The sequence below is a fragment of the Nomascus leucogenys genome, chromosome 13 (genome assembly GCF_006542625.1).
Source record: "Nomascus leucogenys isolate Asia chromosome 13, Asia_NLE_v1, whole genome shotgun sequence".
NCBI lineage: Eukaryota > Metazoa > Chordata > Mammalia > Primates > Hylobatidae > Nomascus > Nomascus leucogenys.
The window spans coordinates 39,944,318-39,971,630 of NC_044393.1; the positions used below are offsets into that span (position 1 = coordinate 39,944,318).

Sequence of the window (27,313 nt, forward strand, 5' to 3'; positions counted from 1 at the left end):
AGATGCATGGAGGGCGAACCTCAGGGTCACAGGCACGAGAGCGGCATCAGGGAACCAAGGGAAGAGGGTGGTCGGAGAGCAGAGGAACTGGGTGGCGAGGGGGACCCCTCAAGAGAAGCTGCCCACCCCGGCCTGAGGCCCACCCTAGAAGCACAGCCAACGGAGCCCAGGCTCCAGCTCCCTTCTCTAGCTGAGACCCCTCTTGGCTGTTGCTCCTGGCCATCTTGGCCCACCTGGCAGCTCCCGGTCAAGCCCAGGAGCCTTTGCTATTTATCTGACTTTCCTGATTTTCTGGCTCCCATGGGACTGAATCTGGGGATACTTCCTGCCTGAACTCCCCACAAAGCCCTAAACACAACCACTGGCCTAAATCATGACCTACTGGTGAATGTGGGGAGGGGACAGGCCACCAAACACCTCAAGGTCTCAGCTGCCCTTCAGCATGGTCACCACTCACTAGTGTAAGAGTGATCTGGGACTCCCGGGAAATTCAGTTGCTTGGACCCCAGCCCACACCGGCGTCAGCATCTCTGGGAAACTGCATTTAGACAAGCTCCCAGGTGAGTCTGTGGCAGGGGACCCGGCCAACACCGTAGCATAGGGGAGGAGATCCTGAGAGCCCTGCCATGAGAGGCGGGTACCTCTGGGGGGCCGGGCGAACTGGAAGACATGTACTCGGGTGCCAGTGCTTCCTGCATCAAACATGATCCCGTAGAAGACCTCGTGCCCGTCTGCAGCTGTCCCCAGGGGTCTGTGGGCCTGCTGACCCCACCGAGCCCCCGGGGCTGCTCTGGTGATGCTGAAGAAGGCCTGGGTGGCGGTGGCCCGGTGCCACTTGATGTAGGCAACATAGATGAACAGGCCCACACACAGCCCCAGGGGGTATGCCACCTTCGCCACCCGCAGGCTCCCGTGGTTGGATATTTTTCTCATCCTTGTTTGCCAAAGACCGTGCTGCGGCTGCTGGTGGGAAGGGGGAAGAGGCAGGAAAAGCACGTTAGGGTGCCAGGATCCAAGGAGAGTCAGATGTCCCCAGGTCCAGGGACAAAATGTTCAACCTGAAACTGCTCCATGTTCCCCCCAGGAATCAGAAGCTTCATTTGATCCTCATAATTATTCCAGAAGGTGTGATCCCCATCCTACGGAAGAGGAACTGAGGTTTATAAAGGCAGGACAGCCTGCTCAAGATCTCACACATTGCAGGTGCTGACCTGGCGCACAGACCACAGTAGCTGGCTCCTCTAAGGGAGGGTCCCACCAGCTTGGGACACATGGCGATTTATGTAAAAAAAGCCACATGTAAATGGTGTTCCCAAACTGTTCATGGGAACAGAAGTGCGTATCTGATTCAGTCTTTCAATCCTCAGTTATACTTCTATTCAGGCAATTTACTTTTTTTTTTTTGAGACGGAGTTTTGCTCTTGTTGCCCAAGCTGGAGTGCAGTGGCACGATCTTGGCTCACCGCAACCTCCGCCTCCCGGGTTCAAGCGATTCTCCTGCCTCAGCCCCCCGAGAAGCTGGGATTACAGGCACACACCACCACGCCTGGCTAATTTTGTATTTTTAGTAGAGATGAGGTTTCTCCATGTTAGTCAGGCTGGTCTCAAACTCCCAACCTCAGGTGATCCGCCCACCTCGGCCTCCCAAAGTGCTGGGATTACAGGCGTGAGCCACTGCGCCCAGCCACAATTTACTTTTCGAAAGGTTTAAACTCCGTCCCTTGGGCAACTACTAAGAGCCCCAGACAAACCTGAAAAATGTAGCTCGTTTTTCTGGAAGTTTCATAAAGGATACCTTTTTTCATTCACACAGCCCATTCCTGCCAAGGAGAAAATAATGTCTGTGTACTTCCAAAGCCTACAAAAATTCTTTTTTTTTTTTTTTCAATGATAATAACTCAATCCTCTATTTGACAAAGAAGAAGGAGAAGGAAGAGGAAGAAAAAGAAAGTGGGATAAAGGATCGGAAAGGGAGGAAAATAGAAAAAATTAGAGTATGACTCCAGGGTAGACCTGTTTTGTTGTCGCTTGGTTCGTTGGTTGGTTTGACAGTTGTATTTTTCATATGTTTCGCCACGTTGGCCAGGCTGGTCTCGAGCTCCTAGCCTCAAGTGATCAACCCACCTCAGCCTCCCAGAGTACTGGGACTACAGGCGTGAGCCACTACATCCAGCCCCCACATTGCTTCTGGCCTCTGTGGTAGACCTCCCAGACGGGGCAGCCAGGCAGAGGCGCTCCCCACATCCTAGACGGGGCGGCCAGACAGAGGTGCTCCTCACTTCCCAGACGGGGCGGCCAGGCAGAGACGCTCCTCACTTCCTAGACGGTGTGGCGGCCGGGCAGAGGGGCTCTTCACTTCCTGGACGGGGCGGCCGGGCAGAGGCGCTCCTCACATCCCAGATGATGGGTGGCTGGGCAGAGGCACCCCTCACATCCCAGAAGCGGGGGCCGGGCAGAGGCGCTCCTCACTTCCCAGATGGGGTGGCGGCCGGGCAGAGGCGCTCCTCACTTCCCAGACGGGGCGGCCGCGCAGAGGCGCTCCTCACTTCCCAGACGGGGCGGCCGCGCAGAGGCGCTCCTCACTTCCCAGACGGGGCGGCCGCGCAGAGGCGCTCCTCACCTCCCAGAAGGGGCGGCCGCGCAGAGGCGCTCCTCACCTCCCAGACGGGGCGGCCGGGCAGAGGAGCTCCTCATAACCCAGACGATGGGCAGCCAGGCAGAGACGCTCCCCACCTCCCAGACGGGGCAGCGGCTGGGCAGAGGCTGCAATCCCAGCACCCTGGGAGGCCAAGGCAGGCGGCTGGGAGGCGGAGGCTGCAGCGAGCCAAGACCACGCCACCGCACTCCAGCCCAGGCAACACCGAGCACCAAATGAGCGAGCCTCCGTCTGCAGTCCCAGCACCTTGGGAGGCCGAAGCGAGCAGAGCACTGGAGGTCAGGAGCTGGAGACCAGCCTGGCCGACATGGCGAAACTGCGCCTCCAGCCAAAGGAGAAAAACCAGGGAGGGGTGGTGGCGCGCGGCGGCAATCCCAGGCAGCCCGCAGGCCAGGGCAGGAGAATCACGGGAGCTGGACGCAGGGAGTCTGCAGCGAGCCGAGTTTACTCCAGCCTGGGCCACAGAGGGAGGGAGGGAAGGAAGGAAGGAAGGAGAGAAAGAGAGGAAGAGAGAAAGAGAGAGAGAAAGGAAAGAAAGGAAAGAAAGAAAGAAGGAAGGAAGGAAGGAGGGAAGGAAGGAAGAAAGGAAGGAAGGAAGGAAGGAAGGAAGGAAGAAAGGAAGGAAGAAAGCCTACAAAAATTCTACTAGAGTAGCAAAATAAATTCACTGGGTGCCATTATTTTTGGTTTGATATACCCAAAATGAAAGCATTTGTTCAAGTTTCATTGGCTGCTCCAGTGCGAGGTAGCATGTGGGAACCTGAGGCTTCAAAGGACAAGAAGCGCGGGCCGACTCTAGGGCCCCCAACCTTGGGGAACGTCCATCAGCCCGTCCCTCCCTCACTCCCTCAGTCGGTCCTGGTGAGTGGTGGCCACTCCTAGGGGTGCAGGGGTCAGGAGGGTGCCGAGCTGGAAGTGGCATCGGCTCTGCCCGCAGCCACGTGTGACAGTGGGCAACATGCCCCTCAAGGGGGCCAGTTTCATCTGTAAGGTAGGGCTGCTCACTGGAGAGCCCCTCGTGACTGGGGATTCAATGTGCTTCGAACAGGCTGCAGAAAAAGCACGTGCCACACGCAGGCTTTACAGAAGGGCAGCAGGAGGCGACATCTCTGTGGAACCAAGGACAGCATGGCTACACTGCTGAGGAGGGGGCGGTAGCAGTCAAAGGGGCAAACCCACGGCGACCTGCGCTACCTGAGGCTGTTTGGGCACAGCAGAATGGAAGGACAGGGCCTGCGGGGCAAAGCACGGGGAGCAGGCCATTCCTGGCCCCTCCTTCCTGAGGTCCTGCCTGTGGCCACAGCTGGATATCCTCAGGCCCAGAGAGGTAAGACAAGCACTGCCACAGTGCCCCGTGCCAAGGGTAGAGGCCTCACCAGTGGCCTGGCCACCCACACTGGGGCAGGAGACAGGAAAAACCACCCTTCCCCGAGCATCTGCCATGGGCAGGGCTGCAAAAAGGCTCTCCTGGCAGGTGCCAAGGTGCAGCCCCTCCCCAGCTCTATTCTGGGCCTGGGTCCCACCACACTCGGGAGCTTCCCACAGCTCTCAGGATCATGTTGCAGCCTCTGTCTGGACCTGCCCCTGTCCCTGCTGGCCCCTGTCCCTGCCAGCCCCTGCGGCTTCATCACACTCCTCTTTTGTCCTTGCCCACAGTGCTCTGAGAACAGTGCCTTCTTCTGCCCCTAGAACTCAGCCTCTCCCTGCCTCAGGCCTCTGGCACAGACTGATACGCATTCCCAGAATACTTGTCCCACCACCCTGGCACCATGTCTTCATTCTGAAACCTCCACTGAAATGTCACTGCCACCCCCTTCCCGGATGCCCCCAACCTCCACATGCCCCATCACGCACTCTCTGAGCTCCCTTTACCCACCACCAGCAGTGATGAAACCAGTATTCATAGACCTGATTGCTGTAGGTCTGTGTCTCCCCACTAGGCCATGAGCCTCCAGGGCAGGGGCTCAGCTTGTCTTGTGCTGCTGCTGCCCAGCATGGCATCCAAGCCCTTCTCTAGAATGGAAGAGGCTGCTCCTCCACCCCCGCATCTTCTATAACATCATAGACACATAACAGAGTCCTGTAGAAAATCCATAAACAGGGAGAGGACACAGCAAGATGGCAAAAGAGGAAGCTCAAAGGCCCTCGTTCCCCCACTGAGAAACACTAAAAACAACTAGAGACTGGTTAAGATATTGCATAGGAGCTCTGCAAAACAGGCAATGATCTACAGCAACCAAGAGAATGCCCAGCCCAGAAGCAGCCACATTCAGGATGTCAGGAACTCTGGGGTGTTTCACTCACCCCTGCCCCAGGCCTCCCCAGCACAGCGCCACCTGATGAAAGCAGCAGCCTGGTTCCCAATTCCTTCCCTTGAACCGGAGTGGAGCGGACCTTTCTGCAACATCCTAATCTGTCTTGGGCTGCCTGAGGAACAGATCTCTGTTTCACCTGACTCTGAGCTCAGAGCCCAGATAGCAAGTCAGAGAAATGGTTTTGGGCACTGCTAGGCAAAGCTGTAGGATAGCCTCATGCATACCTGGGGCAAGAATGACAGGTGAGAAATACAGTAGAACATCTGAGGCCCAAGGCGGGACTGGGGGAGACTTTGGGAAAGTAAGATATATATATATATATATTTAAAGCTTTGTAAACGTTTAATGGCGCCAACAAGGCAAATAAATTGTGTTCCGGCAGACATTAAGACTTGCTTTCTCTTACCAAAAAAAAAAAAGGGCACACATTTTATCAAAATTCGACAATTCAGAGTTAAGGGTACTGAGATTAAGCTTCAGAGCACCAACTTAAACAAAACAGCAATGAAAAATTGGTTATTGAACTTGGAAAGAGGAACTAAAACCAAGGCATAAAGGGGAGATTAAATACGTGTTCCTTGATCTCAAAGTCCTTTTAGGAACAGGAGTTCTGGCCACATGTGAGCAACACATCACACCACCAAACCCCAATTCCAGAATCTAAATTTACAATGATAGAAAAACAAAGGTAACTCCAAATGCATTTCTTGGTATATTCCAAAGGGAAGCTTGAAAGTATTCATAATGAAAGTAAGAGATTTTAAAACAGCCATGAATATGGGGAAATTGAAAAAAACACATACACAGGCCCAGGGAAGATGCATCCTCAGAAGAAACCAGGAGACTTCGGCCTTCATCCAGAGCTGATCCCCAGGCTTAGACAGATCCTGCTATTTGGTGGGGGCCATTCCCAATACAGAGTTAGTCTTCAAAGACTGGGACAAGGAGCTGTTTTTCAAATGCCCAATGTTCAGCAAAAAAATCACAAGGCATACAAAGAAACAGGAAAACATAGCTCATTCAGAGGAAGAAAATTAAGTGGCAGAACCCATCCCTGAAGAAATGCAGGCACTGGATGTACTTGACCAAGACTTAAAAATGACTATCTTAAATATGCTAAAAGAGCTGAAGGAAAACAGATAAAGAATGAAAAGAAATCAAGAAAACAACATATGACAACAAAATGAGAAATTATAAAAAGGAATCAAACAGAAATTGTGGAGCTGAGAAATACAAAACTGAACTGAAAACTCTGACCAGGGGATTTGAGTCGGTAGAGTAATCAGCAAACTTGAACATAAGACATTTGAAAATATGAAGTCAGAGGAGCAAAAAGAATGAGGAAAGTGAGGAGAGCCTCAGGGACTTAGGGGCCTCCCTCACATGCACCATGCACATTATGGAAGTCTAAGAAAGAGAAGAGAGAATGGGACAGAGAAATTATGTGAAGAAAGAATAGCTAAAAACTTCCCAAATTTGACTAAAGACATGAATACAAACATCCAAGAAGCTCAGTAAACCCCACAGAAGATAAACCCAAAGAGACCAACACGAAGACACAATATAATCAAACTGTGTAAAGACAAAGGCAGAATATTGAAAGCAGCAAAAGAATGGCTCATGATGTACAAAGAATCCTCAATAACACTGTTAGCCAATGTCTTAGCAGAAACCTCAGAGGCCAGAGGCAGTGGGATGACACCCCCAAACTGCTAAAAGAAAAAAAAAAATCCGTCAACAGAGAATTCTATATTCAGCGAAACCGTCCTTCACAAATGAGGGAGAAATTAAGACACTTCCAGATTAATGAAAGATGTGGGTGTTCATTGCCACTAGATCTGCCCTATCAGACTGCTAAAGGGAGTCCTGGAAATTAAAACAAAAGGGCACTAGACAGCAGCTAAAAGCTGTAAGAAAATACAAACATCTCCAGCAAAGGCAAATGGAATGACAAATATAGAAACTAGTATTAGTGTACAATTGGTCTGCAACACTACTTAATATTTTTTTCAGGATTTAAAAGATATATGCATAAAAATAGTTACAGGTTTATGTTAATGGGTACATACCCAATATATACAGATGTAATCTGTGACATCAATAACAAAGTGGGGGTAGATGGAATTGTAAAGGAGAGGTTACTGTGTCTGACTGAAATTAAGTTGATATCAATTTAAAATAGATTGCTATAACTTCAGGCTGTTATGTATGTAATCCCTATGGTTGTAACCACAATGGAAATGTCTGTAGCATATACCCAAAAGGAACTGAGAAGGGAATCAAAAACGGAACTTACAAATAATCAACTAAATACAAAAGAAGGTAGTAATGAAGGATAAAAAAGCTATAAAATATATACAAATAACAAAATAGCAAAAATAAGTCCTTCCCTATGAGTAAGTACTTTAAATATAAATGGATTAACTCCTTAATCAAGAGACACAGATTGACAGAATAGATTAAAAAACAAGACCTGACTACAGCTGACCCTCAAACAACATGGGTTTGAACTGCGCAGGTCTACTTATATCCAGATTTTCTTCCACTCCTGCCACCTCTGAGACAGCAAGATCAACCTTTCCTCTTTCACCTCCTCCTTAGCTTACTCGACATGAAGACAATGAAGATGAAGACCTTTATGATAATCCACTTCCACTTAATAAATAGCAAATACATTTTCTCTTTCTTATGATTTCTTATTATAATAACATTTTCTGTTCACTAGCTTACCTTATAGTAATAATACAGATTATAATTCATATAACATACAAACTGTGTGTTAATCAACTATTTATGTTATCAGTAAGGCTTCTTCAACAGTAGGCTACTAGTTTGGGAGGCGGAGGCGAGAGGATTTCTTGAGCCCAGGAGTTTGAGACCAGCCTGGGTAGCATAGGGAGACACTGTCTCTACAAAAAATCAAAAATTAGCTGGACATGGTGGTGTGCACCTGTAGTCCCAGGTTCCTTGGGGAGGCTGAGGTGGGAGGATCACTTGAGCCTTGGAGTTCAAGGCTGCAGTAAGCCATGATTGCACCACTGCATTCTAGACTGAAGTTACACTTGGATTTTCAACTGCAGGTGAGGGGTTGGTATCCCTAACCCATGCTGTTCAAAGGTCAGCTGTATATTCTATCTACAAGAAACTTGCTTTTGATCTAAGAACACATATGGGCTGAAAGTAAAAGAATGGAAAAGAGTCAACGCAAAGAGTGACCAAAGGAGAGCAGGGGTTGCTGTACCAATATCAGACAAAAGAGACTTTAAGTCAAAAACTGTCACAAGAGACAAAGAAGTACATTATATCATGATAAAATAGTCAATTCACCAGGAATATAAAACAATTATAAAAATATATGCAGTAAACATCAAAACCCCTAAATATATGAACCAGACACTGATAAAATTGAAGAGAAATAGACAACTATCAATAATAGTAATATTATTATACTAGGAGACTGAAATGTCCCACTTTGAATAATGGACAGAAAAATGAGACAGAAGATCAGTAAAGAAACAGAGGACTCAAACGACACTACAGAGCAAGAGTGTAACGGAACGCCCTACATGCAACGCCAGATGGTGGGCTACAAAACAGGCCTTAATGCATTTTAAACAATCCAAACCATACAAAGCATCTTTTCCAGTCACAATGGGGTGACACCAGAAATCAATAGCAGAAGGAAAACTGGATAATTCACAATTATGTGGAAATTCAGCACAGCCCAATCTTAAACAACTGAAGAGTCAAAGAAGAAGTCATAACGAAAATTAGAAAATACCTTGACATAAGTGAAAACAAAAACACAACCTTCCAAAACTTATGGGATGCAGCAAAAACAGTGCCAATAGGGAAATGTACAGCTGTAAACACTTGCTTTAGAAGAGAAGAAAGGGCTCAAACAAACAACCTAACTGTACACCTTAAGTAACTAGTAAAAGAACAAACTAAACATAAAGCTAGAAAAAGGAGGAGGAAAAAAGGAGGAGAAAAAAAGTAAAAAAGGAGGAATAAAATAATAAAGATTACAGGAGGATGGAGAATAGAAAAATAGAGAAAATAAATGAAACTAACATTTGATTCTTCAAAAATCAACATAACTCTCAAACCTTTAGCTAGACTGACTAAGGAATAAATAAAGAAGACTCAAATAGCTGTAATCTGGAACAAAAGAGGGGACATTACTACCTATTTTACAGAATAAAAATGATTATAAGAGAGTACTATGAACAACTGTATGCCTACAAACTGGATAACCTAGATGAAATGGACAAATTCTTGAACACAAAATCCACCAAGATAAATAATAAAGAATTTGGCAATGATTTCTTAGATACGACAGCAAAAGCACAGGCAATAAAAGCAAAAATAAACAAGTGGAATTACATTAACTAAATGGCTTCTACCCAGCAAAAGAAACAATCAACAAAATGAAAACACAACCTACAGAACAGGAGAAAATAGGTAAATAGTATATCCGCTCTGAAAGGGGTTAATAATTAGAATATATAAAGAACTCTTAAAAGTCAACCACAAAAATAGCAATCTGATTAAAAAATAACAGATGAAAAGCATACAAAAAGAGGCTCAACATCATGAATCATTAGTAAAATGCAACATTGCAATGAGCTATCACATCATATATTAGGACAGCCACTATCAAACAAACAGAAAATAACAAGTATTAGTGAGGATGTGGAGAAACTGGAACCCTTGTGTGCTGTTGGTGGGAAAGTCAGATGGTGCAGCTGCCTTGGAAAACAGCATGGAGCTTCCTCCAAAAATCAAAGCCGGAACTACCATATGGTTCAGCAATCCCATTTCCAAAAGAGTTGAAATCAGGATCTTAAAGAGATATTTACACACTCACATTCACTGAAGCATTATTCACAAGAGACGAGAGAAATAATCCAAACATCCATCGACAGATGGATACACAAAACTCAATTTGGAGCTGAACTGAATTTTGAATGAAATATTATTCAGTTTTAAAAAGGAAGTAAATTCTGACACGTGCTACAACATGGACGAGCCTTAAAGGCATTTCACTAAGTAAAATAAGCCAGTCACAAAAAGACAAATATTGTAGGATTCCACTTACACGAGTTATAAAGCTGTCAAATCATACAGACAAGAGAGTAGAAGGGCAGGTGCCGAGGGCAGGGGGTGAGGAGGACTTATTGGGTAATGACTTTCAGTCAGGGAACATGAAAAAGTTCTGGTGACAGATGGTGATGGTGGTTGTGAATGCACTTAATGCCACAGAACTGTACATTTAAAAGGGGTTACGTTGATAATTTTTGTGTTATGTGTACTTTATGGCAACTTTAAAAATCCTTCAATGGCTAGGCCAGGCAGGTAACAGAAATAAGTTCTGTGGGTATTGGACTTAAGGCACTCTGTGGGGTGAGGGATGGGGATAAAGAGGGCAGGGCCCACCCACTGTGTCAAATACAAAACGTTTTACAGTTCTGATCACACTCACGCCCTACTCTCTCAACGAAGGAGACAGATCATGCCTTACTAAGATTCTTCCTGCTGAAATGTGCTGGCGGAGCTCCTCCCTTGGGCTGCTGGCTGCTCTGCCATTTCCATAGCACATGACATGTGCAGTTATTCTAGGCCCCTCTGGCTCTGGTTAGATGGTCCCTACTCCAGGAGTAGGGACCAGCCCCCATCCCAGAACCTCCAACACCCAACACAAAACCAGATCCCAGCAGCTGCTCAGCCAGCATCTGTTGAAGGGGGTCCGCTGATGGCTCGGCAGTGTACTGAGGCGGAGAACGGGCATTAGGAGGAAGATGCAGGCATCACAGATGCCACAGGACTGGGTGATGGCCATGAACTGAAACAGGTCATCTGGGAAGGGGCCGTTCGGCAGGAGGCAGCAGTGATCAAGTTTTCGACATGCTGAATTTGATATGCCAGTAGGACATCAGTGGGAAACAGGACAGGCCCTGTGAAAGGTGACAGGCTTGGGGCTGGGAATGATGCACATTAAGGCAACGTTAGCTGAGACTGGGAGAAGAGATGCGGCACTAGGAATGTCCATTCCAAGGTAGCACCTCTCATACCACAACAGCCTCCCTTCCTTAGGAGACTATAACCCAAAGTTTCAGGTTTCTAAGTAATCATCAAATGTTTAATTAAATTACAGTATTTATAGAGAAAGTTCTGCAACAGTCCAGGGATGAATAGTGAGGACAAAAAGCAATAGTAACACCCTACAACTGTGAATACGTTTAATAAAATCCTCTTTATGTAATCAAGACTTTTTTTTTTTTTTTTGAGACAGAGTCTCACTCTCTCACCTATCACCTAGGCTGGAGTGAAGTAGCACAATCTCGGCTTACTGCAACCTCTGCCTCCCAGGTTAAGCAATTCTCCTGCCTCAGCCTCCCAAGTACCTGAGATTACACGCATGCACCACCACGCCAGGCTAATTTTTGTATTTTTAGTACAGACGGTATTTCACCATGTTGGCCAGACTGGTCTCGAACTCCTGACCTCAAATGATCTGCCCACCTTGGCCTCCCAAAGTGCTGAAATTACAGGTGTGAGACACCGCACCTGGCCCATAATCAAGTCCTATCATGTCCTATGTTAGTCTAAGAACCATACTCTACATGATCAGATTCACAAGTGGTATATTAAATCTAGAGGCAAAGTTGCTCGTTATTTATTGTCTACCCGTTTAAAAAAACCCTTTATGTGCCATGGCTTGTGTCCAGCGCCCCACAAAGCCCGCCTCACAGCCCTGGGTTTCCCTAAGACAGCACCAAGGCCCTGGGAATATGTGTAAATGGACCTGTCTGAGATTGCAGTCAGTGTGTGGTGGAGCACACAAGAGTCCCTGGCTTCAATCCCCAAACTGAACGTGCTTTATCACTTCACCTTCCCTGTAAGTACAAGATGACTTTAGAGATCCAAAAAACACTCACATACATAGACATACCTTACATAGACATAATTACTGAAGTTACACACCAAGTTCAGGAAGACAAAAGCAGGAGTCCAACTAGAACACAGTACTGAGAGAGCACAGAACTAGGAACAGCCTTGCTCTTGCACAAGGGTGGGAAGAAGAGTTCTTATAATCATGTTCACCATCCCCTCTCCCCAAGGAACAGGTCATCTCCATGTACCTGTGGCCCAGATCTAAACACTAATTTCATTCCACTAGGTTAAGGTGTTTGCCCATGGCTGAGACACCTGCAGGAGAGGCAATGGGGTTTCTGTGGGAACCACTAACACTACAGCGTGAATGTGTTGATCAGGTTCTCCCTGACAGACTCATTGAGGAAAACGATGTCGTCTCAGTCTGTTCTTTAAAGGAGAGAGAGGGTGGGATGAGGCTGTAAGGAAGGTAGCGGTAGCGGGTGGGGACTGAGGGGAGGCGGGGGTAGGAAGTAGGGTGCACACAGGCAAACAGATAGGTGTGGCTCCTGCCGAGGCCACCCTCCAGCAGGTGGAGGCAGGAGTCAGAGAGGAGGATCTGAGGGTAGAGCAGTTTGTCGGTGGTAGGAGCTGCCCTGTCCCCTGGTTGGCTTTCTAGGAGATGGGGATGGCAGGCCACCTCTTGTAAATACAGGCGCCATCTGATGTGGATTGATGGCTGCCTAATCTGTTGGCCAGTTTTTTCAGGTTTTCAGTTCAAGCACACGGAAGGGTCATGAATGCAAATGCCTGCCATGCACGCTGTATCAAAAAATAAAGCACATTAGAAACTTCCATTCATCCTCCTGGTGGGTTTCAATAGGTTTTTCTCTCCTTGGCAAAAACCGGTGCGTGAACCGCCAGTCAACACCACCTGCTGTTTCCTTTACACAGGAAGCGGTGGGAGGGGAGGCGCTTCCAGATCTCCTGACACAAAGGGCTGCCCATCTCCCTGGTCCTTTACCCGAACCTTCAGGAGGCAGATGACACACACACTAGCCAGCCACTCTCTCCAAGGCAAGGGGAGGGGGACAAAAAGCAATTTTGAGATTTGTACCGTGCTTGCCAGGTCCTTCAAAAATGACTACCCGCCGCCCATGGCTCTTGCACAGCGGGTAGGAGGAAGAGTCCTTGTAATCCACCTCTCCCAAGGAACTCCTGCCCGAGGTTTCAGATTCCCCGCCTGCAGGCTATGGCTGACTTCCCCGTATCCTGTGTGAGGTGCGATGTGTGGCTTCGCGCAGGTAAGGCTGGAATACAGGTGCCTGGAGGGACACCCAGAGCTGCCCAGGCACTTCCCGGTGGCTGGTTCCTTTGCACTTTGCACTTACAGGTGCACTTATAATAAAAACACCCTCCCTTCCACGCTCCCCTGGGCCCTCCCATCTCTCCTTCCTCTTCCACGCTCTCCTGGCTGTTGAATGTTTTCCACTGAAGGAGTCTAGTCTGTCCACCTCGGGGGCTCTCCTTCCCTCGGTCCAGGGCATCCGCGGCTCACAGGTCAGCTCGGGCAGAACCACCCTGACCACCTATGAGCTCCTCGGGACACCACCCCAATGCCAGGGTGAATCGTCCTTACACCCTCAGTCCTGTCCGAGCGGCCTGATCCTACCTGTTTCCCAGAAACTGCTATGCGAAGCTTCCCCTCCGGGCTCATCCAGGAGCGGAGGGGCCTGTCCCTGACGCAGACTGGGGGCGGGTCCGCAAAAGCGGGCTGAATGAATGAACGCAGCAGGGCTGGGGCCTCCTGGGGCTAGAGGGCCCTGCTATTTGGCCCGCCCAGTGGCCCAAAACACTGGACTTTTCCCCCACCGGTCAGCGGAGCCCAGACGTGCAGGGAGCCCTAATGGAGCCTGGACAGGAAGGCAGCAGGAGGTGGCACCCGGGGGCGAGTGACCCCGAGGCCTCTGGAGCGCAGCGCGCCCGCGTGGGGAGGCCCGCCTGCAGTCGGTGATCCCCGGCCGCCCCCGCCAGCGCCCCGGCCCGCCGCTTACCGTGCACCGCGCGCTCCGCCACACCCACGGATACGAGTGCCCTTTTCCGGGGAGCAGGCGGCAGCCGGTCTTTTGGGCTCCCCCGCCCCGGCCGGCGCCACCCCGGCCTCCACCCTCGGGATACGACCCCACGATTCCCTAGGGCTTGGGCTCCGCCCACATGCACGTGGCGTCACAGGCTGGGCGGGGCGGGCGCACCCAGCCGCGCAGGCGCAGGCGGGAGAGGAGGTGGGGGTCGCGGGGACCCAGTTGCGCAGGCGCGGGCGGGGTATGGGCGCCTAGCTGCGCAGGCGCGGTGGCCGGCTTCTTATTCCGTGGGTGGCCTTGCGGTTTTCTCCAGTCCACGGTCGGGCTGGCGTCGGTCCAGAGGCGGGGCTCGGTAGTCTGGTTCCCCGAGCGTCTCAGGGCGGGCCCTCGCCAGATTCAAGGGGTTCCCTTGGCCAGTTTCCTCACGGCACGGCGGAGCTGGCCCTCGTCGTCCCTGGCAGGGAGCAGCCTCACAGCCTGGACCGGCCTGTGCAATTTCCCCCATCCTTCCACGTCTACATTTTATTTTATTTTTTTCTTTTTTTAGGACAATACATGATGGAAGTGCAGCCACATCATAGCAGGCAGGTTCATGAAATCCGCCCTCCCCCCCATTTCTTGACCCCATTTTTTTTTTTTTTTTTTTTTTTTTTAACAGGGTCTCACCCAGGCTGGAGTGCAGTGGCATGATCTCTGCTCACTGCAACCTCCGCCTGCCGGGTTCAAGCGATTCTGTTGCCTCAGCTTCCCGAGTAGCTGGGATTACAGGCGTGCGCCACCACGCCTGGCTAATTTTTGTACCTTTAGTAGAGACAAGGTTTCACGCTGTTGGCCAGGCTGGTCTCGAACTCCTGACCTAAGGTGATCCGCCTGCCTCGGCCTCCCAAAGTGCTAGGTCTACAGGCATGAGCCACCACACCCGGCCCTTGACCCTATTTTCTAATGTATTCCTAGAAATCACCAAGGTTGCAGCTCCTGACTGTCCTGGCTCGCAGGCCCCAGCTTACTTAGGGACCCCACGGTGGGGGCTGCCCACGTGCACACCTATGCTAGGCGCCCTCATTCCTGCAAGGGTCAGAGCCCCTTCCCAGCCCATGGCGTCTGGCCAAGGAGGTGTGGGTGGGCCCCAGCCAGGCCTGGCCCTAGAGGACGGCCCCACCTGCGCACTGGGGCATCTGGGAGAGCTATTGGTGGAAGAAGCCCAGGTTCGTGAAGCACCAAGTGGGCAAGAGTTTATTTTCAGGATGGGACGCTTTTGAGGGTGAATGAGTGCTAGCTGTATGGGATGCGGGGACAGTACATAGACCAGGCCCGGCAGCCGGGCAATGCGGTGCCTGTTGGAAGGTCGCCCACAAGCACCTGGTTGGACACTGCCACTGAGATTTGGTTATCACAGAGGTTAGCCTATGCGGGCCCTCACTGATGGACCTTGAAGTTTTTCCCAGTTGCTTGCGGTTAGGAATAATGTGACTGGATCCCGTGGACTGTCTTTGTGCATGCATGTGGGTTTATCTGTCAGAAATATTCTTAGAAGTGGAATTGGCTATGGTGGGATATGTCCTTTAAAATAATGTATTAGCCAAACGTGGCTAAATTACCCCCCTTAGACACTGTACTAATTTACACTCTGGCAAATAATGTGTAAGACTGTGGGTTTCCACACATTTTCACCAGTGGGGTCTTTCCAAACTTTTGGATCTTTCCCACTCCAATAATGACAAAACTATATCTCACGGTTTTATTTTATTTTATTTTATTTTATTTTTTTTGAGACGGAGTCTCGCTCTGTCACCCAGGCTGGAGTGCAGTGGCGCGATCTCGGTTCACTGCAAGCTCCGCCTCCCGGGTTCACGCCATTCTCCTGCCTCAGCCTCTCCGAGTAGCTGGGACTACAGGTGCCCGCCACCACGCCTGGCTAATTTTTTGTATTTTTAGTAGAAACGGGGTTTCACCGTGGTCTCGATCTCCTGACCTCGTGATCCGCCCGCCTCGGCCTCCCAAAGTGCTGGGATCGCAAGTGTGAGCCACCGCGCCCGGCCTCACGGTTTTAATTTACACTTCTTAGTATTTTGAGATCCTGTCGTGAAGTGGTGATGGCCGTGTTTCTGCCTGCTGCACTCGGCAAAATGTGTTATCACTTCCTTTCTTTTCACCATTTTTTACTCTTAGAGTTTCTAGAATTTGTGAAAGTAAAATCTTTTTGCCGGCATGGGCTTTTGTGTGTATTATACAATGCTTGGAAAGGTCTTGCACCAGATTCTTTCTCAATGTTTAATACTCAGCTCAAATGTCACCTCCTCAGACCATTTTATCTAGAATGGCCTCCTCTAGTTATTCTTTTTTTTTTTTTTTTTGAGACGGAGTCTCACTCTGTCGCCCAGGCTGGAGTGCAGTGGCGCAATCTCGGCTCACTGCAAGCTCCGCCTCCCGGGTTCAAGCCATTCTTCTGCCTCAGCCTCCTGAGTAGCTGGGATTACAGGCACCTACCACCACGCCTGGCTAATTTTTTGTATTTTTAGTAGAGACAGGGTTTCACCGTGTTAGCCAGGATGGTCTTGATGTCCTGACCTCGTGATCCACCCGCCTTGGCCTCCCAAAGTGCTGGGATTACAGGCGTGAACCACTGCGCCCGGCCAGCCTCCTCTAGTTATTCTCTATCACCCTTTATGTTATTTCCTTCATAGCACTCATCACACTGTAACCACCCAATGGCTGCTTCTTGCCTGTTGCCCAGATAGGGCCAATTTTTCAAGATGGGAGTTGCAATGAAGAGTTCAATACACATAGAGCTGGCTAAACAGAAGAGCAGAGGCTTATTACTCCTCAAATCAGCCTCTCCTCAAGTTCGGAGTCTAAGAAATTTTTGGGGGGGTTTTGTTTTTGAGACAGTGTCTTGCTTTGTTGCCCAGGCTGGAGTGGAGTGGTGCAGTCTAGGCTCACTGCAACCTCCACCTCCTGTTCAAGTGATTCTCGTGCCTCAGCCTTACAAGTAGCTGGGATTACAAGCGCATGCCACTATGCCCAGCTAATTATTTGTATTTTTAGTAGAGACAGGGTTTCACCGTGTTGGCCAGGCTGGTCTCGAACTCCTGCTCTCAAATGATTTGCCCTCCTTGGCCTCCCAAAGTGCTGGGATTGTGCCAGTCTGGAGGCTAGGGTTTTTAAAAGATAGTTTAGCAGTCAGGGGGCTAGGGAATGGTGAGTGCTGATTGGTTGGGTTAGGGATGAAATCCTGAAGAGATGAAGTTTTCCTCTTGCTCTGGGTCAGTTCCTGGGTTGGGGGTCACAAGACCAGATAAGCCAGTTTACCAGTCTGGGTGGCTAGTCCATCACAATGCAGGGTCTGAAAAATACCTTGAACACCAATCTGATGTTTGATAATAGTAATATTATCTATTGGAGCAATTGGGGAGGTTAGGAATCTTGTGGCTTCGGGCTGCATGACTCCTAAGTCATAATTTTTTTTTTTTTTTTTTTTTTTTGAGACAAAGTCTCCCTCTTGTCCCCCAGGCTGGAGTGCAATGGTGCGATCTCGGCTCACTGCAACCTCCGCCTCCCAGGTTCAGGCGATTATCCTGCCTCAGCCGCCTGAGTAGCTGGGATTACAGGCGCCTGCCACCACGCCCAGCTAATTTTTATATTTTTAGTAGAGACAGGGTTTCACCATGTCGGCCAGGCTGGTCTCGAACTCCTGACCTCAGGTGATCCACCCACCCTGGCCTCCCAAAGTGCTGGGATTACAGGTGTGAGCCACCGCGCCCGGCCCATAATTTTTATTCTTGTGGCTAATTTGTTAGTTTCACAAAGGTGGTCTGGTCCCCAAGCAAGAAGGAGGTTTGTTTCAGGGAGGGGCTGTTATATTTGGTTTAAAGTGAAATTATAAACTAAGTTTCTCCACAAATTTGTTTGGCCTATGCCCAGGAATGCACAAAGGCAGATTGGAGGTTAGAAGATGGAGTCGGTTAGGTCAACTTTCTTTCACTGTCGTAATTTTCCTATGTCATATTTTTCTTATTGTCATAATTTTTGCAAAGACACAACACCCGTCATTACTTGTTTGCTGACTTGTTTATTGGTAAATTCTTTGTTCCACTACTGAAATGAAGCTCCATGAGAACAAATAAGTTGGTCTGTCCTGCTCACTGCTGCATGTCTGGCACTCTGTCTAGAACATGGTGGTCGGTGCCTGTAGCATACACTGTTGGTGCTAATGTCCCTTGCCTGCCTCTGCTGTCAGCTCTCTGATTGTTGTGGAGAGTTCCCCTGAATGCTGCCACCTCAAGTATCTTGTCGCTGTCCTCTTTAGGGCTTATCTTACGACCTTCTCCGGAAGCCTTGGGAGCAGGCACAGCCTGGAATTCAGGGAAATTTAACATCCCCAGGGCAACTGTAGGGCAGTTTGGGTGGCCTTGGATAGACCCAGTCCCCTTTTTACCATGCAGTTCTCAGGAGTAACTGCAGAATGTACTAGGGTTGCAGCATCTTGAGATAAGAGAGAACTGGCCGAACAGCCCAAGGTCAGTTCCAGTGTCCTGCCGAAAATAGGATGTCCTTCAACACTGCCCAGCAAATCACATTACCTTGGGATGTTAAACCCAGGGCAGGCTGCTCTCTGGCATCCCTCATCTGTGGTGCAAGTGGGGCATGCCCAGTTGAGACTCCATTTGCCCTGAGCAGATTTCCTAAGCCTCGGGTGACCAGCTTGCAGTGAATGCTCCTCTTGTCCCTTGCTGCCTATCTGTAAGTAATAAATTTGCTTCATATAACTTATTGAGTATGAATGCGTTCTCTCTCACTGGACACAGACATGTTGGTACTAGTACACAGTGTGAAGGGGTGGGTTGCCCCTCCACACCTGTGGGTGTTTCTCGTTAGGTAGAACGAGAGACTTGGAAAAGAAAAAGACACAGAGACAAAGTATAGAGAAAGAAATAAGGGGGCCCATGGGACCAGCGTTCAGCATATGGAGGATCCCGCCGGCCTCTGAGTTCCCTTAGTATTTATTGATCATTTATTGACATTCCATTGCCCAGGGATGGGCAGGAGACAGATGCCTTCCTCTTGTCTCAACTGCAAAGAGGCATTCCTTCCTCTTATACTAATCCTCCTCAGCACAGACCCTTTACAGGTGTGGGGCTGAGGGACGGTCATGTCTTTCCCTTCCCACGAGGCCATATTTCAGACTACCACATGGGGAGAAACCTTGGACAATACCTGGCTTTCCTAGGCAGAGGTCCCTGCAGCCTTCTGCAGTGTTTGTGTCCCTGGGTACTTGAGATTAGGGAGTGGAGATGACTCTTAACAAGCATGCTGCCTTCAAGCATCTGTTTAACAAAGCGCATCTTGCACAGCCCTTAATCCATTTAACCCTGAGTTGACACAGCACATGTTTCAGAGAGCACAGGGTTGGGGGTAAGGTTATAGATTAACAGCATCTCAAGGCAGAAGAATTTTTCTTAGTACAGAACAAAATGGAGTCTCCTATGTGTACTTCTTTCTACACAGACACAGTAACAATCTGATCTCTCTTTTCCCCACACAGTGAACCTCCTTCACAGCCACCCTTAACTAACTGGGGATGTATACCTCAGCCTTCTGTCCCCAGAGGACCAATTCTGAGTCCTTAGTAGAAGTGAGCTTCAGTGACCGTTAGTAGTGATCAGCTCAATAATGCCCCCTTGGGTTGGTCCTCTGATCTTCCTGGGTTCTCTCTCTCTCTCTCTCTCTCTCTCTCTCCTGCTTCTGGGAATCACCTCCCAGGTCAAATACCTGCGTCTAAGCTCTTGACTCAAACTGCCTTTGGGTAAACTCAAATGAAGTCAATATTCAAAATATTTGTTGAAGAAATGGATGGATTGATGAGGGTGCTTCTAATGTTTTCACTGTCAGCCAGAAGCAGCTCAGCCCTGCAGGCAGAAGGTGAAGGAAGCCAATTGGCACCTGCTGTAGGAATGCAGGAGCAGATAACTGAGACATGGGCTCCAGTAGAACATGTATGCGAGTGTTCTGACAGCAGGGAGGAGTGCCTGGCCCTGTTTTTTTGGGGTGAGAATGTTTTAGAAGAGGTTGATGAGTTACCAAGCTGCCTCAATTTACGTAACTTGAGTAATAATGGAGGAAGCCCTCTATTGTGTGTGGCTTGCTCACATGTGTCCACCTACTCACAAAAGTCCAGGAGGACAGCTGCAAAGCTGTCTGCTCAGTGAAGCAACAGAACATGGACTGTGCAGTGTCTCTGTAGCAGAGGCTGCCAGGCCTCCTGCCCATGTCTGTCCCACTGTGTGCTCCTGTGACTCTCCACAGCAGGGCCTTCCTTTGGCAGAGGAAGTGCCAGGAGGTAATGTTTCTGAGAGCAGCCCTCAGCCCACGTCAGGTGCAAAGACCGTGGGTCCCTTTCCACTCAGGACAACTCTCCAGCATGTCTACTTGGAATTGAGCACAGTGGTCCAGAGTGGTAACCCATACTGGCTTTCCTCCCTTCCCTCTCTCACTGCCCCACTCCTCTACTGGTTTTTCCTGGTGTCACCTCCTAAATAAACTACTTGCACTCAAATCGTTCTTTAGAATTTGTTTTGGAAGAATTCAACCTAAGATACCATCACTCATAGGTCATTTGTTAATAATATCAAACAAAACATCTTAGCCACTGCTCTGATTTCTTCCTCTGGTTCCCTGAAATCTATAACCACAAATCACTGCTTTCTCTACCAAATATTTTTCCTGTAACTCACCAAAAAGTCAGATCTTCCCTGCTCATGGCTAGCCTTCCATTTTCCAAAATCTACTACAAACAAGAAAAAATGTGAGGGAAACCCTACTCTTCCCCAAGAGAACTTGGCATTTATGATTCCTGCCTGCCACATGGGCCATTGTGTGGTCTCTTTTAGCTTCCCGATGGATGCTCCAACAGACGTCACCTTGCACACTGTAGTGATAGTCTTGTTGGGACCACATGAAGTGCAGCTGTAAAACAGGTAATACTGTTCTTGGCAATTGGTCGACTGTCCTGGTAGGGGGAGACTGGTGTGAACAGATCGTCCCAGTTAGAGTAGCTGTTAATGGACTGTCTTCTCTCCACGAGGGCCTTTAGCATTTTACATTGTATAGGTTGTCGTCTACCAGATTAAGAAAATTTTCTTCTATTTCTAGTTTAAGAGTTTAAAAAAATCATTAATGAATGTTCAATTTTGTTTTGTGCATTTCCTTCATCTATACATGATATTATTATTTTTCTCCACTAATTTTCTTTTTTGTTTGAGACGGAGTTTCGCTCTGTCACACAAGCTGGAGTGCAGTGGCATGATGTCGGCTCACTGCAACCTCCACCTCCCTGGTTCAAGCAATTCCCCTGCCTCAGCCTCCCAAGTAGCTGGGATTACAGGCACACGCCGGCACGCCCAGCTAATTCTTTTGTATTTTTAGTAGAGACGAGGTTTCACCATGTTGGCCAGACTGGTCTGGAACTCCTGACCTCAGGCAATCCACCTGCCTCAGCCTTCCAAAGTGCTGGGATTACAGGAGTGAGCCACCGCGCCCGGCCCACTAATTTGTTAATATGATAAATTCTAACGTTGAATCATTCCTGCATTCCCAATATAAAGCATACTTTTAAAATACATTGCTGGATTTGACTTACTAACATTATGTTTAGGTTCTTTGCTCCTACATTCACAAAAAGATTGGCTTCTAATGTTCTTTCTAATATAGTACTTGTTTAGAAACTATCAGTATTAAATTAGCCTTACAGAATGAGTTGGAGATTTTCTGCTTTTGATTCTTCTAAATGTTTAATTTTTGAAGTTTCTATTTCTTCAATATTTGATGGAATATTTCTGTTTTCCGTGTGAAATATTTTAAACTGCTGATTCTACTTCTAATCAAGCTTTCTACTTCTTTTCCAGGCAGTTTTGGCATCTTTCTAAAGGAATCATCACATTTCACCTAAGTTTTCAGTGTTATTGGTATAACATTATTCACGTCTTCTTAGTATTTGCAGCGATAGCCTCCATTTCACTCATAATAATTAATTTGTAAATTTTCCTTTTTTTCTTGGTCAGCATCTCCGGAAATGCCTAAGTTTTATTACTTCTCTTCCCCAAGAGCTAACTTTTGGCTTTGTGGAACTCCTCTGTATCTTTGTTTAATATTTTTAAATTTATTTCATCTTTATTATTTCTTTCTTTGTACTTAAGAGTGTATTGTTTTTTAAAATTTTCTAGTTTAAGCTGAACACTTAATTTTTAGTCTATCTTCTTTTTTTTTAAATGAAAGACTAAAACTTTATTATTCTTACTTAAAAGAAATGAAGCAAAAGAAGTTACAAGAGAACTTATGTCTAACCAAGAGGCAGTTGGGTGAGTGGGAAGGGAGGCTGTTCTTTGCTCACTGCAATGCTGCACATCACTGGTGGAGAGTAGGTCATGCTGTGAGAAACAAACTCACCTGTCCAAACCCAAAGTTTGGGCTCAGAGACCCGGAGAACAATGGAAGCGAGACTTTAATGACAATCTTGCAAGATCGGGTGTCTGATGGGCAGGCACACCCAGTACAGTTTCAAAAGCAATTTGTCTCCTAGTGTGCAGGTCCCTCCCTTGGTTCCTCATAGGCTGAGTACTATGGGGTCACAGTCTTCCTGGGCATTGCCTATTGGTTGTTGGGTAGGGGTTTTAGGCATTTTCTTTAGGATTGTTCTGCTGCATTTTGTTGCAGCCACAATACATTGCAATCCTAGTTAGCTCGAGGGCTCTTCAAGTACTTGACTTATGACCTAAGTATCTGGGCAGGCTGATAAGAACAGAAAAAATGAGCTATTTTGCAAGCTGGTAAACTTTCATCTTAGACTAAACTTTGGTTTGGGTGAGGGCAACTAAGGCAGTGGGGGAGGGGGGAGGGTGGGGAGGCGACAAGCAGGCATTGGCTATCCAAGCAGCGGTATGGTGTATCCTGTTTCTTCTGTAGTTTGCTGACCTAAACCAATTCAAGGCACTTTGTCTTGGAAATGGACCACTGTATATATTATTTCCTTCATGCTCAGTACAGATAGCACTCTTGGGGTTATTTTTAATGTTCGAGGGGTGAAAGAACAAATGCTTCCTGCAGCCAATTGCATTATCTAAGAATCCAAGTAAAATTTTGTTTTGTTTTGTTGAGAAAGGGCATTGCTAAGGGTTCAAAAAATAAAGTTCGAATAGCACTGTATCATCAAGCACTTGCCTTTTTAAAGAATGTATATGTATTTTACAGCCCAGCGCCTCACCGTCAGGAAGGGTGTTTCTGACGACTGATAAAGCCCCTTTGATGAAGGGCACCAGGGCACAGCTGTCCACGACAAAGTGAGGGTTAGTAACTGCAACGAGGGAGCCACATCAGAGGCCTCCTGCCTTCAGCACGGGATAGACAAGATTGCAGAGAAGGGAGTAGTTCAGGTGAAGTTTAAAATGAAGCCATTTCTGACAGGCTGAAAGCAGGGCTGTGGGTCACAGGCGACACATTACACTGGGCTGAGAGGCTGACTTGGGGGCCTGAGCTCGAGACGAATGCACCATGTTGTATCTGGAAGCCCCTTATCTGAGGCTGTGAGCCAAGGTGAGAGCTCCAGGCTGCTTCTCTGTGTGGAGTGGCCTGCATGGCTGAGCATCTGCAGGCGATGGGATTCCAGACAGCAAGGTTTCTCAGGGCAGAGAAGTGGAGAACGAGATTTCTCAGCACAGAGGCTGAGGGAGCTGCCTCAGGCTGGCTACCTGTGTTCCTTAGCCCTGCTCCCCTATTATCTGGGGCCTGCCCCTCCTCCCACCCATCTCTGGCTCCCTGTCTCCCAGGCCCCAGAATGCTTGGGCCAAGGTAGCTAGGTAACCAGAAGACATTCACCCTTGATGCACCGGAAACAGTAACACCAGAGTGTCCTCCACATGACCCCAGAAATATGACAAGGTCCCCCTCAAAAACTATCCCTACTAGGGAGCCCCAAGCCAGGCTGCCCAGTGGGAGCTATGTGCTGCTGTCTTACTTGAAGTCAACTTTCAGCCTATCTTATAAGAAATGCAGTTAGAGCTTTGCATTTCCTATAAGCACCCCTGTAGCTCTGTCCCACACATTTGGCTATGTTGTATTTTTGTAATTGTCAGTTTGGAACATTTTCTAAAGTCCACTATTACAATGTTTCTCTGTCCATGTGTTATTTAGAAATATTTTTGCTCCATCCATTCCAAGATGGCCAGATAGGAATAGCTCCAGTCTGCAACTCCCAGCATGATTGATGCAGAAGACGGGTGATTTCTGCATTTCCAACTGAGGTACCTGGTTCATCTCATTGGGACTGGTTGGACAGTAGGTGTAGCCCACGGAGGGCGAGCTGAAGCAGGGCGGGACATTGCCTCACCTGGGAAAAGCAAGGGGTTGGGGGATTTCCCTTTCCTAGCCAAGGGAAGCTGTGACAGACTGTACCTGGAAAAATGGGACACTCTTGCCCAAATACTGTGCTTTTCCAAAGGTCTTAGCAAACGGCATACCAGGAGATTATATCCTGCACCTGGCTCAGTGGATCCCACGCCTGTGGAGCCTTGCTCACTGCTAGTGCAGCAGTCTGAGATCAACCTGTGACGCAGCAGCCCAGCAGGGGGAGGGGTGTCTGCCATTGCTGAGGCTTGAGTAGGTAAACAAAGCGGCTGGGGAAGCTTGAACTGGGTGGAGCCCACTGCAGCTCAGCAAGGCCTGCTGCCTCTGTAGTCTCCACTACTGGGGGCAGGGCATAGCAGAACAAAAGGCAGCAGAAACTTCTGCAGACTTAAACATCCCTGTCTGATGGCTCTGAAGAGAGGAGTGGTTCTCCCAGCATGGTGTTTGAGCTCTGAGAACGGACAGACTGACTCCTCAAGTGAGTCTCTCACCCCCGTGTAGCCTGACTGGGAGACATCTCCCAGTAGGGGCCGATTGACATCTTATACAGGTGGGTGCCCCTCTGGGATGAAGCTTCCAGAGGAAGGATCAGGCAGCAATATTTACTGTTCTGCAATATTTGCTGCTGTTCTGCAGCCTCTGCTGGTGATACCCAGGCAAACAGGGTCTGGAGTAGACCTTCAGCAAACTCCAACAGACCTGCAGCTGAGGGACCTGACTATTAGAAGGAAAACTAACAAACAAAAAGGAATAGCATCAACATCAACAGAAAGTACATCCACACCAAAACCCCATCTGTAGGTCACCAACATCAAAGATGAAAGATAGATAAAACCACAAAGATGGGGAGAAACCAGAGCAGAAAAGCTGAAAATTCTAAAAACCAGAGCACCTCTTCTCCTCCAAAGGATTGCAGCTCCTTGCCAGCAATGGAACAAAGCTGGACGGAGAATGATTTTGATGAGCTGAAGGCTTCAGAAGGTCGGTAATAACAAACTTCTCTGAGCTAAAGGAGGATGTTCGAAACCATTGCAAGGAAGCTAAAAACCTTGAAAAAAGATTAGACGAATGGCTAACTAGAATAAGCAGTGTAGAGAAGACCTTAAATGACATGATGGAGCTGAAAACCATGGCACGAGAACTATGTGATGCATGCACAAGTTTCAATAGCCAATTCGATCAAGTGGAAGAAAGCATATCAGTGATTGAAGATCAAATTAATGAAATAAAGGGTGAAGAGAAGTTTAGAGAAAAAAGAGTAAAAAGAAATGAACAAAGCCTCCAAGAAATACAAGACTATTTCACGTGAAAAGACCAAATCTACGTTTGATTGGTGTACCTGAAAGTGACGGGGAGAAGGGAACCAAGTTGGAAAACACTCTTCAGGATACTATCCAGGAGAACTTCCCCAACCTAGCAAGGCAGGTCAACATTCAAATTCAGGAAATACGGAGAACACAACAAAGATACTCCTCGAGAAGAGCAGCCTCAAGACATATAATCATCAGATTCACCAACGTTGAAATGAAGGAAAAAATGTTAAGGCCAGCCAGAGAGAAAGGTCAGGTTACCCACAAAGGGAAGCCCATCAGATTAACAGGAGGTCTCTCAGCAGGAACTCTACAAGCCAGAAGAGAGTGGGGGCCAATATTCAACATTCTTAAAGAAAAGAATTTTCAACCCAGAAGCATATCCTGCCAAACTAAGCTTCATAAGTGAAGGAGAAATAAAATCCTTTACAGACAAGCAAATGCTGAGAGATTTTGTCACCACCAGGCCTGCCTTATAAGATCTCCTGAAAGAAACACTAAACATGGAAAGGAACAACTGGTACCAGCCACTGCAAAATCATGCCAAATTGTAAAGACCATCGATGCTAGGAAGAAACTATATTAACTAATGGGCAAAATAACCAGCTAATATCATAATGACAGGATCAAATTCACATATAACAATATTAACCTTAAATGTAAATGGGCTAAATGCCCCAATTAAAAGACACAGACTGGCAAATTGGATAAAGAGTCAAGACCCATTAGTGTGCTGTATTCAGGAGACCCATCTCATATGCAGAGACACACATAGGCTCAAAATAAAGGGATGGAGGAAGAGCTACCAAGCAAATGGAAAGCAAAAAACAAGCAGGGGTTGCAATCCTAGTCTCTGATAAAACAAACTTTATGCCAACAAAGATCAAAAGAGACAAAGAAGACCATTACATAACGGTAAAGGGATCAATGCAACAAGAAGAGCTAACTATCCTAAATATATATGCACCAATACAGGAGCTCCCAGATTCATACAGCAAGTCCTTAGAGACCTACAAAGAGACTTAGACTCCCACACAATAATAATGGGAGACTTTAACACCCTGCTGTCAATATTAGACAGATTAACAAGACAGAAGGTTAAGAAGGATATCCAGGACTTGAACTCAGCTCTGCACCAAGCAGACCTAATAGACATCTACAGAATCTCCACCCCAAATCAACAGAATATACATTCTTCTCAACACCACATAGCACTTCTTCCAACATTGACCACATAGTTGGAAGTAAAGCATTCCTCAGCAAATGTAAAAGAAAAGAAATCAGAACAAACTGTCTATCAGACCACAGTGCAATCAAATTAGAACTCAGGATTAAGAAACTCACTCAAAACTGCACAACTACATGGAAACTGCACAACTACATGGAAACTGCACAACCTGCTCCTGAATGACTACTGGGTAAACAAAGAAATGAAGGCAGAAATAAAGATGTTCTTTGAAACCAATGAGAACAAAGACACAACATACGAGAATCTCCAGGACACATTTAAAGCCGTTTGTAGAGGGAAATTTATAGCACTAAATGCCCACAAGAGAAAGCAGGAAAGAACTAAAATTGACACCTTAACATCACCATTAAAAGAACTAGAGAAGCAAGAGCAAACAAATTCAAAATTTAGCAGAAGGCAAGAAATAACTAAGATCAGAGCAGAACTGAAGG

The 27,313-nt window shown here is 47.7% G+C and overlaps 1 protein-coding gene and 1 long non-coding RNA gene across 15 annotated transcripts in view; one reads left to right on the plus strand and one right to left on the minus strand.

The window, feature by feature from the left end:
- ENTPD6 (ectonucleoside triphosphate diphosphohydrolase 6) overlaps positions 1-14,096 on the minus strand; it is a 32,558-nt gene extending 18,462 nt beyond the window's left edge. For 3 of the 14 annotated variants that reach the window (XM_030825389.1, XM_030825392.1, XM_030825393.1), the window contains exons 1-3: positions 13,902-14,081; positions 1,752-1,820; positions 642-963 (exon numbers count right to left, since the gene is read on the minus strand). In XM_030825389.1, the coding sequence (XP_030681249.1) occupies positions 642-963; positions 1,752-1,805 (376 nt within the window). In that variant the 5' untranslated portion in view covers positions 1,806-1,820; positions 13,902-14,081. The other 11 variants (XM_030825383.1, XM_030825390.1, XM_030825387.1 and 8 more) reach the window with 11 other exon arrangements.
- LOC115837925 lies at positions 12,678-26,452 on the plus strand. Its single transcript, XR_004032934.1, has 6 exons — positions 12,678-13,151; positions 20,816-20,902; positions 23,172-23,266; positions 24,138-24,220; positions 24,418-24,575; positions 24,960-26,452. It is a non-coding gene; the product is annotated as an uncharacterized LOC115837925 (long non-coding RNA).
- The last annotated feature ends 861 nt before the right edge of the window (positions 26,453-27,313 follow it).